Here is a 14,902-nt window from a genome sequence, read left to right as displayed (position 1 = left end):
CTATNCTCCAGCCTGGACAACAGAGCGAGACTCTGTCTCAAAAATAAATAAATAAATAAATAATAAATACATAATAAAAATAAATAAATAATTACTTAATTTACACCTAAAATGAGTGAGTTTTATGGCATGTAAGTTATACCTCAATGAAACTCCTGAATCATTAATTAACTAGAGATAGAAGGAAATTTACCAAAAGTATATACTAAAAAATTACAGCACATTTTAAAATGGTGAACCTTAAGAAGTTTTCTCCCTAAAATCTGGAAGAAGAACTTGCTCACTGTTACCACTACTATTCATCAGTGTCATGGGGTGGGTGAAGCGGGGGAGCGTACTAGTTGGTGCAATAAAAGAAGGAAGAAAACAATTATATATGGATTGGAAAGAAGAAAACAATATTATTCATAGATGATATATCAGGGGTTGGCAAACTATTTCTATAAAGGACCAGGTAGTACATATTTTAGGCTTTGTATACTACATGGTCTCTGAGCCGTCATAGATGTACGTAAATGAATACATGTGGCTGCGTTCATAAAAACTTTCTTTATAAAACCAGGCAGTGGTCAGGCACAGTGGCTCCTGCCTGTAATCCCATCACTTTGGGAGGCCAAGGTGGGAGGATTGCGTAAGCCCAGGAGTTTGAGACCAGCCTGAGCAACATAGTGAGACCTCATCTCCAAAAAAATTTTAAAACATGGCCAGGTGCGGTGGCTCACGCCTGTAATCCCAGCACTTGGGAGGCTGAGGCAGGCGGATCACAAGGTCAGGAGTTCAAGACCAGCCTGATCAACATAGTGAAACCCCGTCTCTACTAAAAATACAAAAAAATTAGCTGGGTGTGGTGGCGGGTGCCTTTAATCCCAGCTACTCGGGAGGCTAAGGCAGAAGAATTGCTTGAACCTGAGAGGCAGAGGTTGCAGTGAGCCGAGATCGCACCACTGCATTCCAGCCTGGGCAACAGTGCAAGACTCCGTCTCAACAACAACAAAAAACTTAAAACATTAGCCAGGTGTGGCCGTGTGCACCTGTAGTCCCAGGTACTCAGGAGGGTGAGACAGGAGGACCCCGAGCCCTGGAGTTCAATGTTGCAGTGAGCCATGATCGCACCACTGCACTCTAGCCTGGGCAACAGATTGACACCCTGTCTTTAAAACATAAAATAAATAAAACCAGTAAGTGGGCCAAATTTGGCCCATAGGCCAAAGTTTTCTAATCCTTGATCTATATAGAAAATCTTAGGAATTTCTCAGATAAATTACCAGAATTAGTAAGAGTTAACAAAGGTCATTAGATATAAATTATGGAAGAGAGTAGGGAGGTTCCTCAAAAACTTAAAAATAGAACTGCCATATAAATCCAACAATCCTTCTACTAGGTATATATCCAAAGGAAATTAAATTACTATGTCGAAAAGATATCTGCATTCCCATGTTCACTGCAGCACTATTCACAGTAGCCAAGATATGGAGTTAACCTAAACGTCCATCAGTGAACGAATGGATTTAAAATGTTGTAATATACACAACAAAATACTATTCAGCCTTTAAAAAGAAGGAAAATTTGTCATTTGCAACAACATGAATGAGCCTGGAGGACATTATATTAAGCAAAATAAGCCAGGCTCAGAAAGACAAATATCACTTACATGTAGAATCTAAAAAAGTCAAAAACTCATAGAAGCAGATAGTAGAATGGTGGTTACCAGGGACTGGGGACAGGTAGGTGGAGTACAGTGGAGGGAAATTTTGAAAATACATTTCAATTAGGAGGAATAAGTTCAAGAGATTTACATTGTACAAAATCACGACCACTGTTAATGACAATTTACTGTTATTATATATAATTGAAATTTATTAAAAGTAGATTTTAAGTGTTATCATACATGCTAAGTATGTGAGGTTCTATATATATATATATATAAATTAGCCAGGCATGGTGGTGGGCCCCTGTAATCCCACCTACTTGTGAGGCTGAGTCAGGAGAGTCGCCTGAACCTGGGAGGTGGGAGTTGCAGTGAGCCAAGATCGTGCCACTGCACTCCAGCCTGGGTGACAAGAGAGAAACAGTGACAGGCACATACAGGGTGCTCAATAATTGTCTTTCCAGCAAAATATGTCATAAACCTTATGAAATCTTTGATCTGTTGCTTATGGTAGGGGACCTGTGGCAAAATAATAATACTAAAAAATAGAAATAATAGTAACACAATGTTAAGATGAAAGACCAAAATGCCTGTGATGGTATTAATAAAAGTAAAGGGCCATGCAAATACTATATAACTAATAATGATAATAACAATGTGTTATTCAAAATATGAGGGAGTATCTCATTATTGAAGTATAGTTTTCGATGCTCTGATCCTGAAGCAGTAATAGACAAGTGGAAAACATTCCCTTATGTAAGTGGAAGACTCACTTTTTCCAATTGAAATGGCTTTCTGTCTGCTCAGGAGACATCAGAGTAAGAGAGGATACCTCAGCCAAATCCAGGCATCAGAGGGGTTGAGAAACTTTGGAAGTTCGTGGTTCTTTCAAGAAAACTCTTGAATATAGGAGAATATTGCTTTTCAGGCCAGGCACAGTGGCTCATGCCTGTAATCCAAGCAGTTTTGGAGGCCGACGTGGGTGGGTCACTTGAGGCCTGGAGTTCCAGACCAGCCTGGTCAACAAGGCAAAACCCCATCTCTACTAAAAACACAAAAATTAGGTGGGTGTGATGGTGCATTCCTGTGATCCCAGCTACCTGGGAGGCTGAGGCACAAGTATTGCTTGAACTGAAAGGTGGAGGTTGCAGTGAGCCGAGATCACAGAGTAGAACTCCAGTTTGGGCGACAGAGCAAGACTCTGTCTCTAGGGGAAAAAAAAAAAAAAAAAAAAAAAAGGTCTATTGCTTTTCAAGGGAGTTGGATTGCTTTGTTTCTCTCCCAGAGAACTGAGCAAGGCCTTGCATTACTCATGAAGTTGTATTGGAATAATTCTTTGGCACTTTGTCTACAAAGAATAGAATACTCATTTTCTCAGCCCCGATCATGAAGTGCTATAAGGTGAACAATGAGGTACAAAGAAATTGAAACATTGAACTGAAAAAGTCCCAGAAAGTAGGCACCGAGACTGGGATGAGAAAATGATTCTACCAAAACCTAGTTAGCTGGTCATTTACTGCTTCGTTATGGTTGGGGATATGATAAACATCTTAGAGGGAGGGATTCTCACTTCCTTCTTGAATCTATTGATTCCAGTTGGTAAGCCGAGCATCCTACTACAGAGAACTTCCAAATGATTGAAGCAGTAAGGCTGAATGGGGAGGCAAGCATTTGAGAACTGTATCAAATTCCTCCCCAAGTACCCATCACCAGGTGTGTTTGAGAACTGGCTGGAAAGGGTAACCACAGCAGGATGCTGCTGACAGGCTTTGTCAGTGCAATAACGAGCAGTGGATAAAAAGCTCAGGGCCAGCTGTTGGTAGGCACCGGGCTGGGGTTGGCATGGTGCTGAATGTTAAATACTATTCCAGAATTCTCTATTTTGTCCAGAACAAGTTAGGATCTTAGACTATGACTGTCACCCTTTTATTAAAAGTTGACCAGAAATAAAGCGTTTTATTTTCCCCTCTCCATTTCTTCCCTCCTCTCTTTTACATTTCTCTTCCTTGCACAGTGAAGTATATACCTTCAATTAGTTTGAAAATCCTTTAACTTTTAGTCTCCCAACAGAATTAGACCTGCTAAGAGTAACTAGTGTTTTCTGTCTGATAAATAAGGGGATTATAGCAATAACTGCTGTCAGCATTTTTCTCAGTTAAACAAATAAAGCTGACAAATGATGAAGTTCTGTGCTGCTCTGTTATGTTTAGTACATGCAGAGCAATTATTCATCGGCTGCCAGCATTAGTCTATCTACAACTAAACCATCCAACGGTCTAGAAGGCTTATTAGCATATCAGTATCATAGTCGTATTTGTATATTCTCTAAGACTCTCCATAACAAAGGCTGATGGTTATAATTTGCACAATAATTTAAAGGGTTGGACTTTTCTATGCTTATTAGAGTTACTCCAGTTATCAGGTACAATGCTACTCTTATTTATGACATGCTATTTTTTATTTGCCTGGAACTTCCACTCCCTTGTAGCATTTCCTGTGAACAAGTTAGCTGCCATCTCTGGAGATATAGAAGTAGATAGCCATTTCTGCATGAACACTGTTAGATGAAATTCAGTGGAGGAAGAGATAGGGAAGAGCATTTTTCTTAAAGTCGCATTCCTTGGATATTTCTCATGTGTGAATATATAATGTATATGTATGTGTGTATATATATACACATATACTATTACATATGTGTATATGGGTATGTGTACATGTAAACTGCATATGTAAATGTGTATTTGTATGTGTATCATTTGATCAGTGAGGATTTGAGAAAGTATGTATTTAAAACATCTTATTCAACAGTTATTTCTTGTTATGGTAGGGGGAACATTTAATAGATACAAAGAATTCATGATTTGCCAAGGCTTCTTTTAGAGGGGATGGTGTGATAAAACTGAAGACCTCATGTTAGAAGAAGGCCTAATCTAGAGAGATAATATACCTTTTGTGGGATGGTCATGTCACTTGTGGCCTTGTAAAGAAGCCTGCCACTCTGATGCCACCGGTTGAGAAAATACTGTGTTTGGGAGCAGTTGTTTCATGTGCATTTTGCTCTGCTGATCACATGGGGAACCTCTGCTGGTAACTGAGCCATCCTAATGTTGAAACCTTCACTTCAGCATTTTCCTTCCAACTGTGTGGTTAGCCTGAATGAGGGGTTGCAAAACCTCCTGACAAGAATGGGGTAAGACCAGATACAATCTTCATAGTGGGGTGCTCTGGTCCCTTGTTTATGCTTTCCAAAGCACAGTGTGCTGTTCTTTGTCTATGTGACCACGTTTTCTAGTTGGGGCCTTGCTGACCCTGTAGGGACCGCTCTGCCCAGGGCTGGCTAATTTTTAAAGAGATCAAACAACTTGCCTGTGAGTTTGCCTTTCATACACAAACCAAGGGATCCAGAGGCCACACCCCTAACTCCCATTTCTATGGAGCTCTTATACTCCAGACCACTGTTCCCCTGCTGTTCCCCTGCCCTAACCCCAGGACTAGGATAGCCAGGATGCCCCAGAGCCACTGATATTATGCAAGCTAGCCAATCCCAGTATATTGTTTCTTCCCATGCAAACCACAATGGAAAAGCCCTTGGCCACATGTTCCCCCACCCCTTCTGCCTCCTGAAAGACCCTCAGGCTTACCTATGTGGCTCTACATGGCTTGCTGTGCCTCCTGTCTCTCGGGACCTGTGAGTGTCAACTTCTTCCTTCATAAAAGTCACTTCCATGTATAAATCTGTTAAAACACTTTATTGAAAAAAATCCTGGGTATTCTTAAAATACCGTGGTGCCAAGATTAAATCACAGCAAGTTTTGTGGTTTGGATTTGGACATTCCCTACTTTATAAACATGATAACCCTGAATCATTTTGAGATGGTGCTGGTCTTTGTCTTCAAGCTGAAAAACATCGATAGCTTTGATATTCTAATAAGATGAGGAAAGTGAAAAAAATGAAAGTTCTTCCCATTAGCTTGAACCTATTTCTTCTTTTAATTAATACATAATTAACATATTTTTGGGCACAAGTGATATTTTGATACCTTCATATAATGGCTAATAATCAAATCAGGATAATAGGAATATCCATCATCTCAAGCATTTATGTTTCTACTGGGAATGTTCAAATTCTTCTTTTCTAGAAATTTTGAAATATGCAATAGATTATTGTTAACTATTGTCACTCTACTAGACTGTCAAACACTGGATTTTAGTCCTTCTACTTAACTGTGTTTTATTACCCATTCTTCAACCTGTCTTCTCTCCTCATTCCTCTTCTTGACCTTTAGTAACCACCAGTGTACTCTCTATTTTCATGACATCTACATTTTCAGTTCCCACATATGAGTAAGAACGTGTGATATTTGCGTCTGTGCTTGGCTTATTGCACTTATGACCTCCAGTTTCATTCATGTTGCTACAAATGACAAGATTTTATTCCTTTATATGGTTGAATAATATTTCATGGGGTGTGTGTGTGTGTGTGTGTGTATATATATATATAAATATATATACATATCGCATTTGCTTCATTCCTTTATTGACGGATACTTGGTTGATTCCATATTTTGACTATTGTGGATAGTCTAATAAACATGGGGTTGCAGATCTCTCTTTGATATATTGATTTCCTGTTTGAGAGGATATATATGCCTAGTAGTGGGATGGCTGAATCGTATGGAAGATATATTTTTAGTTTTTCAAGGAACCTTTATACTGTCTTCTATAGTGACTGTATTAATTTACATCCCCAAAAATGGTGTATGAGGGTTCTCTGTCTCCGCATCCTCTCTAGCACCTATCTTTTTTTGTCTTTTTGACAAAAAGCATTTTAACTGGGGTGAGTTGTGGTTTTGATTTGCATTTCCCTGATGATTAGTGATGTTGGCTATTTTAGAATATATTTTTTGGCCATTTGTATATCCTCTTTTGATAAATGTCTGTTCAGGTCTTGATCTTTTGCCCATTTTTAAATCTTTTGTTCTGTTTTTTGCTATTGAGTTGTTTGAACATCTCATATATTCTGGTTATTAATCCCTTGTCAGATAGATAGTTGGCAAATGTTTTCTCATTTTCTGTGGGTTGTCTCTTAGTTGTTTATTTCCTTTGTAGTGCATAAGCTTTTTAGCTTGATGTAATCCTATTTGTCTATTTTGACATTGGTTACCTGTGCTTTTAAGGACTTATTAAATAAATTTTTGCCTCAACCAGTGTCCTGGAGAGTTTGTTCAGTGTTTTCTTTGAGTGGTTTCATAGTTTCATATCTTAGATTTGTTTTTATTTTGATCTGACTTTTGTATATGGTGAGAGATAAGGGTCTAACTTCAATGTTCTGTATATGGATATCAAGTTTTCCCAGAACCATTTATTGAAGATATTATCCTTTCCTCAGTGTTCTTGATACCTTTGGCCTTGGCTATTCAGAGTTTTTTATGGGTCCATACAAATTTTAGGATTGCTTTTCCTATGTTTGGGAAAGATGTCATTGGTATTTTAATAGGGAGTGTCTTGAATCTGTACATTGCTTTGTGTAGTATTGACATTTTAATAACATTAATTCTTGCAATCCATGAACATGGAATATCTTTACTTTTGTGTATGTCCTCTTCAATTTCCTTCACCAGAGTTTTATCATTTTCTTTGTAGAGATCTTCCATGTCTTTGGTTAAGTTTATTCCCAGGTATTTTTTCTTTTTTTTTTTTTTTTGGAGGGGCGGGGTGCGGTCAGGGGCTATTGTAAATGAGATTGCTTGCTTGATTTCTTTTTCAGATTACTCACCACTAACATATTTAATTGCTACTGATATTTGTACATAGATTTTGTATTCTGCAACTATACAGAATTCAGTTATCAGTTCCAATGTTTCTTGGTGGAATCTTTACATTTTTCTAAATATAAGATCAAGTTATCTACAAACAAGGCTAATTTGACTTCTTCCTCTCCAAATGGATGCCTTTTATTTGTTTCTCTTCCCTGATTGCTCTAGCTAGGACTTCGAATACTACGATGAATAAAAATATAAAAGTGAACATCCTTGTTGTGTTTCAGATTAAGGGGAAAGACTTTCAGTGTTTCTCATTCAGTACGTTGTTGGCTGTAGGTTTGTCATATATGGCCTTTATTGTTTGAGGTATGTTCCTTCTATGTATAGTTTTTTGAGGTTTTTATCATGAAGGGATGTTGAATTTTGTCAAATGCTTTTTCAGCATCTATTTAAATGATCATGTTTTCTTGTTATTTTTGGTTCTGTTAATGTGTCATGTTTATTGATTTGCATATGTCAAAATTTCCTCACCTCTCTGAAATCAATCCTGGTTGATTATGGTGAATGATCCTTTGAATGTGTTATTGAATTTGGTTTGCTAGTATTTCATTGAGGATCTTTGCATCTGTGTTCATCAAGTATATGGGCGTGTAGTTTTGTTTTTGTTGGTGTTGTGTCTTTGTCTGGTTTTGGTAATGCTGCTGTCATGGAATGAGTTTGGAAGTATTCTCTCCTCTTCAATTTATATTTTTGAATTTTTTGAGACTTATTTTGTGGCCTACCTTATGGTCCATTCTGGAGAATAATTTGTGTGCTGAAGAGATGAATGTGTCGTCTTGTAGCAGTTGGGTAAAATGCTTAAACACATTTCTGACCTTAAAGGTTATTGAATGCTTCTTTGGTGAGACTCCACTTCTCAGAGTGTAGGTGTATTCTGCTTTAATAGGTCTCCCTGTTCTGCAGTATAGGAGCTCTGAAATATTAAAGTCACTCTACCTGCTCCTACCTGTGTGCACTTGATGGATGTTCTCTCTCCCGCCTTTTCCTCTTTAAAGGAGCTCATCAACCATTTGCCCAGAGAGGAAAACATAAAGCAAGTCTTCTTCTCCAGAGTCTAATGCCTCCCTTTAACCTGCTCAACTTTACTTTATAATATACATGCTCCACTCCAGCCTGCTTTCTGTCCTAACAAACAAAATAAATTAATGGCTTTAGAGGTACAAGTGGTTTTTGGTTACAAGGATGAATTGTATAGTGTGAAGTCTGGGCTTTTAATGTACCTGTCACTCAAATAGTGTACATTGTATCCTATAAGTAGTTTTATATCCTTCATCCTATCCAGTCCTCCCCACTTCTGAGAATCCAGTGTCCATTATACCACCCTGTATGCCCTGTATACCCATGGCTTGGCTCCCAATTATATGTGAAAACATGCAGTGTTTGGTTTCCCATTCCTGAGTTACTTCATTTAGGAAAATGGTCTCCAGTTCCATCCAATATACTGCAAAATACATGATTTCATTCTTTTTTTATGGTTGAGTGGCACTCCATGATATAAATATAATACATTTTCTTTGTGCATTTATTGGTTGATGGGCCCTTAGCTTGATTCCATATCTTTGCAATTATGAATTGTGGTGTGATAAACATACGAATTCAGGTATCTTCTTGATATAATGACTTCTTCTTCTTTGGGTAGATACCCAGTAGTGGGATTACTGGATCAAGTGGTAGATCTACTTTTAGTCCTTTGAGAAATCTCCCTACTGTTTTCAACAGAGGTTTTACTGATTTACGCTTCCATCAACAGTGTGTAAGTATTCCCTTTTCACCACATCCATGCCAACATCTATTATTTTTTGACTTTTTAATAACGGTCATTTTGATTGGTGTAAGGTAGTAGCTTATGGTGGTTTTAATTTGCATTTCTTTATAATTAGTAATGTTGAGTACTTTTTTCTATTTTTGTTGGATATTTACATATCTTCTTCTGAAAACCATCTGTTCGTGTTGTTTGCCTGCTTTTTACTGGGATTATTTGTCTTTTCTTGCTGATCTGCTGGAGTCCCTTGTAGATTCTGGATATTATTCTTTGTGAGATGTATAGTTTGCAAATATTTTCTCCTATTCTATAGGTTGGCTATTTACTCTGTTATTTCTTTTGTTGTGCAAAGCTTTTCAGTTTGTCTCGTTTATTTTTGTTTTTATTGCATTTGCTTTTGGTTCTTAGTCATAAATTCTTTGCCTAGGCCAATGTTTAGAAGAATTTTTCTAGGTTTTCTTCTAGAATTTTTACAAGTTAAGGTCCTACATTCAAGTCTCTAATCCATTTTGAGTTAATAGTTGTATGTGGTGAGAGGTATCCAATTTCATTCGTCTGCATTTGGCGATCCAGTTACCCAGCACCATTTATTGAATTAGGGTGTCCTTTCCCCAGTATATGTTTTTGTCTGCTTCTAAGAAACTTTTTTAAAACCTTTATTTCCACTTTCTGTGACATTCTTCCCTCTTGCCTTTGCCTGCCAACTCTGCCTTTTCCTGGTCTTTGTCCACCCATTCATATTTCCTCTTTCATTAAAGTGTGAAGAAAGAAAAAACAAAGCAGCAGGAACAACATCATCATCACCTTTAAGGCTTCTTTTCTTCTATTTGATTTAGGAGTTGGCTTTCTGGACTAATAGTCTCTGACAGGGAAAACTCAGTGCTTTTGTACTTTCACAAACAGGGGAAACGTGAGTTACCAACTATCATCAAGATGATTTTCTGTTATGTGGGTTCCTCCTACAAATTTAGAAAGTATACCTCAAACTGCACATGGTGACTTATGTGGCCATGACCACCTCTCATCAGGCACTATAAATAACACGCTATTGATTGGGTGGAAGGGAACATTTCCCCAACCTGACTAATCCTACACCTCCATTCTTGTTTTTTAAATCCTGAAACCAAGATATAATCATGATCTACCTCCTCCATCGGGACTTCTGGACTCATTTTGATTATAGTGATGCTTCTATCCCCTGAATTTCTTCTGGACTTAGAGAAAAAAGCATAGTTAGTTACTTAATTTAAAAAATAGTTCCGTGTATTAACCTTATTGCCACAATTAAGTGTAAGTACTAAAATAAAGGGACAGAATTGAATTATTAAAAGGCACCTGAACATAGTGCTGGTTTTAGTGTAAGACCACCAGGCTCACACACCGGACCCTTCATTTACAAACTCTGACTGTGGACAAATGACGTAGCCTCTCTGAGTCATAGTTCTTTCCTCTGCAATGTAGGGACACCATAGCATGCACCACCACAGAGTACCGTGAAAATGTAAAGAGCACATAGGTTCAAGGCTTATCATGGCACGAGGCGGTTAGGTGGAATTCAATAAGCATCCCCTTCTTTTCTCCCAACCTGCCTATCCTAGAGAAAGGCACAACCTCAGAGAATGTGTGTTGGATGGAGAGGACATGGCTGGCTGTGAAGGCTGCTTCCCTGTTTGTGATGAGTTAGCTGGTGAGGCAAGTGAGGTGCCCCTTGCATCATTGGTACAGGGCGACTGTTCATCCCAAAGAAAGAAAGGTTGATAGTCCTTGGTCAAAGGTGGAGAAGAAGCTCACGCTCTCCAGTTAGAAGCACAAAACAATTTGTTTAATTTTAGAAGGAGGATGTAAAGTAACAACAACAACAACAAAAAAAAAAAAACATTAAAAGGTTGTGGTCTTATAGCTGCATCTCAGTTCACTGCTGTGCCCTTAGCCACTCTTTCTATAAAAACCCCTCTTTCTTCACCTCCTCATACCATTGCTATGGGGACCTCCCTGGGTTCTCTTCTCAGGGCTTTAAGACTAACTTGGTTTATGTGTACTGCTATGATATATCAATTAAAAAATACAGAAAAGCAAAAAGTATTTTAAGTGATGGATATCCCAGTTACTCTGATCTGATCATTACATACTGTGTACATGTATCAAAATATCATTGTGTACATGTATCAAAATACCACATGTGGCTGGGCAAAGTGACTCACACCTCTAATCCCAGCATTTGGGGAGGCCAAGATGTAAGGATTACTTGAGGCCAGAAATTTGAGACCAGCCTGGTCAACATAGTGAGACCCCCATTGCTTAAAAAAAAAAAAAAAAACTTATTTCACCTTGTCTTCTCTTTGTGCTCATTCCTTCTTTCGGTCCCATTGGCTTCGTTGTCCTGAGCCTTTGATGCCGATGCCTTGGTCCTTCCTCAGATTTTCAGCCTGGTCACCCCATCTGCAAATGTTCACTGACTCCTTTTTCTTCTAAGACAGACTGTTACAATGACCCAACCCAGCTGCCACACCCAGACATAGGGGCGCTTAGAACAACTTGGAACTGTGTCCCTGACATTGGTTTGTGGAGGCCTCTTTGGCTTCTAGAATCTCAGCAATTAACATTGCGTAAAATCTATGAGGAATGTAGTACCAAAGAAAGACAAACAGCGCTAAGTCAAGGTACTGTGAGAACTATTCTATTGCATGGGAGCCACAGTTGGTTGATGATACTTTACACGTGTGCTTTCCAACCGACTCAGCTCTGGAAATTTAATTAGCAGTAATATATTATTCTCAAAGTAATTAAAACCTTGCCTTGATTAAAAACAGGATTGTTTAATTAAAAAGAAAAGGTTTGGCTAACCTTAACTTTCTGTTTGAGAAATACAACAGCCTCAGCTGATTTGTCTCTTATCTCTCCCACCATCAGGCTTGAAGGTCCGCGAAGTGTTCATCAATGTTACCAGGCAACAGGTGGAGGACTTCCACGGGCCGGAGGACTATTGGTGCCAGTGTGTGGCATGGAGCCACCTGGGTACCTCCAAGAGCAGGAAGGCCTCTGTGCGCATAGCCTGTAAGTACATTCTGAGTGACCTTGTCACAAATAAGAGTTAAATAGAGCTGAAGAGAGGCTTTACGGATGTCAGATGCTTCTACAGAATGTCAATGAGAGGACTTAAATTTACTCTTTTAAAATGGTGTTTTAAAATGTTTGATAATTTCCAACCAGGTGTGGCACAGTGGCTCACACCTGTAATCCCAGCACTTTGGGAGGCCAAGGTGGGAGGATCACTTGAGATCAGGAGTTCGAGACGAGCCTGGACAACATGGCAAAACCCCGTCTCTACTAATAATACAAAATTAGCCAGGTGTGGTGGTGTGTGTCTGTCATCCCAGCTACTTGAGAGCCTGGGGCAGGAGAATCGCTTGAACCCAGGAGGTGGAGGTTGCAGGGAACTGAGATCATGCCACTGTACTCCCACCTGGGTGACAGAATGAGAGAGACTGTATCTCAAAAAAATAAATAAGTTTGATAATTTCCTTCAGAGTACATTCAGCAAATCAGTTTGGCTAAGAGAGTCTGCCTAGATGGTCAGAGTGCAGGTGGCTCAACAAAGCCAGGGAAAACCTGTTCCTGAGAGAATGAAATTCACCCAAATGGATTCTGCTGTTCACCATCAATGACAAAGTTCAAGGGACACTTATGGGAAAAGTTGAGCAATGACTGTTTACTTTCCAGCAAATCTGCAAAAGTACTACATTAAAGATATTATGGCATTTTTATAGCCTACTGTTGAATCTCTTCTCTCTGAATCTTAAAACACAGAAATGGGTTTTAAAACTGCATTAGTTTGACTCAAGTAGGACTAAAAAAAGAAAAAAAAAATACACACTTGGAAAAAAGTATGAAAGAAAGAAAATTGCTTCTCAGAAGAGTCCAAGATTTCTTTATCATATTTCAGCATCAGTGTTTTATAATTTTAAAAAAGTTTCATAAATACACAAACTTTTTGTCTCCTCCTTGAAAATATCCTCAACTCTCCCCACTTACATTATTCCACCTCTATGGATCCCCATAAAACCTCTTTTGTGTGCCTGGGACTGCAAAATCACCTCCAGAAAGAAATTGGGAGATGGGGAAAGAGATGGTTATTGTTGTTTTATTCAAATACCGCCTTTTAAGAGCATCATGAAGAATACAGGGCGAGAAAGATTTACTTGAGGACTCAAGTAATTCTTCATAGCAGATGTTGATGGTTTAGGGATTAAGAATAGAAGTGAATTGCTATTTGCAGAGACATTTATGTTTCCTGGGAAATGAAATCTTCCTCTTAAAATACGCATGTCACCTTCATTCTGGCGATTTGGGGAGGCCCTCTCCTGGGTGTTAACTGAGTTCTGATAGGCCAGGGAGAAGAGGTCACCTCATAAGCCAGGCTCTTGATGTGAGAGCCATGGGAAATATTTTCCCATAGTTATTTAGTTAATTAATTTTAGCCAACAATTATTTTATGACTTTAAAGTAGCAGGCCAGCTGAGAGAGGGAATATGTTTGCATTTAATCTCCTCTTAACAAGTTCATGTCTATGCTCCCAGCATGGTGTCAGTCAGACCTGCCAGGGCATCTGACTTGAGTCAAGATAAAATAGGTAATTTCAAGGCTCTATCTGCAAAACAGCAGAGGGGATTTCAACATACGTCCCCTCAATTTTTTTCTGCTCACCCTCACTTTTTCCTTTCTTGTTCTTTACTTCTCTGAGGCCCACATGACCTATACTCTGAACTACTGTAAATAGCATCTCCCTGTTCTCTGCACATGCCCGTCCTTCCCATCTCCATCCTTCTTGCTCACTTAATTCTTCATTACCAGTGGCCCGCTAGAAACTTGCAGGAGTTTTGTCCAGGGAAAAACCTTGTTTTTGCTTTCAAAATGTTGCAAAGAATGGCTCAAATACACGTTTGTTAGTTTCCCGTTGCCATTCGTGGTGTACAGTATTCTCTGTCCTTCTAAACACTTTGCTCTTCTGCATGTCACCCTCACATATTTGACGTGTGCCTTTGCTCCTACAGTTTCTACTTTCATACATGCGTCGCATGGGGAGGAACCCAGACTCTAGAGTCCTGTTGGTTTCCAACAGGACTAAGTCTGTTCCAGTGCTTAGTTTAGTGATGGTAGGAAAATTATTTCATTTATGTGTCTTAATGTTTTCATTGATAAAAGGGTGCCTAGTTCATAGAATTATTTTGATAGTTAGAGGTAAACTATATCTAAAAATGTGCCTGGCACATATGAGCATTTATCAATCATCAGCTATTACTTTATATTTGATTCTCCACCACCATCTCTCACTTGCAGGTGTGTTAATCCTGACTGAAACAAATCGAATTAAAATTTTAGTAACCTGGTAATTTTTCTATAGATTATAGATATATGGATTCTATAAAAATTTATTCTGGGTCAGTCCTACGTCCCCAACTCTCTCAGGTATGAGAGAATAAACAATGGTAAAAATAGAAAACACAGGCTGGGTGCTGTGGCTCATGCCTGCAATCCAAGCACTTTGGGATGCTGAGGTGGGTGGATCACCTGAGGTTGGGAGTTCAAGATCAACCTGACCAACATGGAGAAACCCCATCTCTACTAAAAAAAAAAAAAATAAAAATAAAAATTTAAAAAAAAAAAAAAAAT

General features: G+C 38.7%; 1 protein-coding gene across 4 annotated transcripts in view; it reads left to right on the top strand.

Moving 5' to 3' along the window:
- The window catches only part of UNC5D (unc-5 netrin receptor D), a 583,419-nt gene that overhangs the window by 345,723 nt on the left and 222,794 nt on the right, over window positions 1-14,902 (top strand). For all 4 annotated transcript variants that reach the window (XM_017862255.1, XM_017862274.1, XM_017862279.1 and 1 more), the window contains exon 3: window positions 12,143-12,286. In XM_017862255.1, coding sequence (XP_017717744.1) covers window positions 12,143-12,286 — 144 coding nt within the window. The remainder of the gene's footprint in view (window positions 1-12,142; window positions 12,287-14,902) is intronic.

The sequence above is a fragment of the Rhinopithecus bieti genome, unplaced genomic scaffold (genome assembly GCF_001698545.2).
Source record: "Rhinopithecus bieti isolate Rb0 unplaced genomic scaffold, ASM169854v2 scaffold_2524, whole genome shotgun sequence".
Classification (NCBI taxonomy): Eukaryota; Metazoa; Chordata; class Mammalia; order Primates; family Cercopithecidae; genus Rhinopithecus; species Rhinopithecus bieti.
Note: the sequence above shows the minus strand (reverse complement) of the source record. Positions and strands in the feature narration are given on the sequence as shown.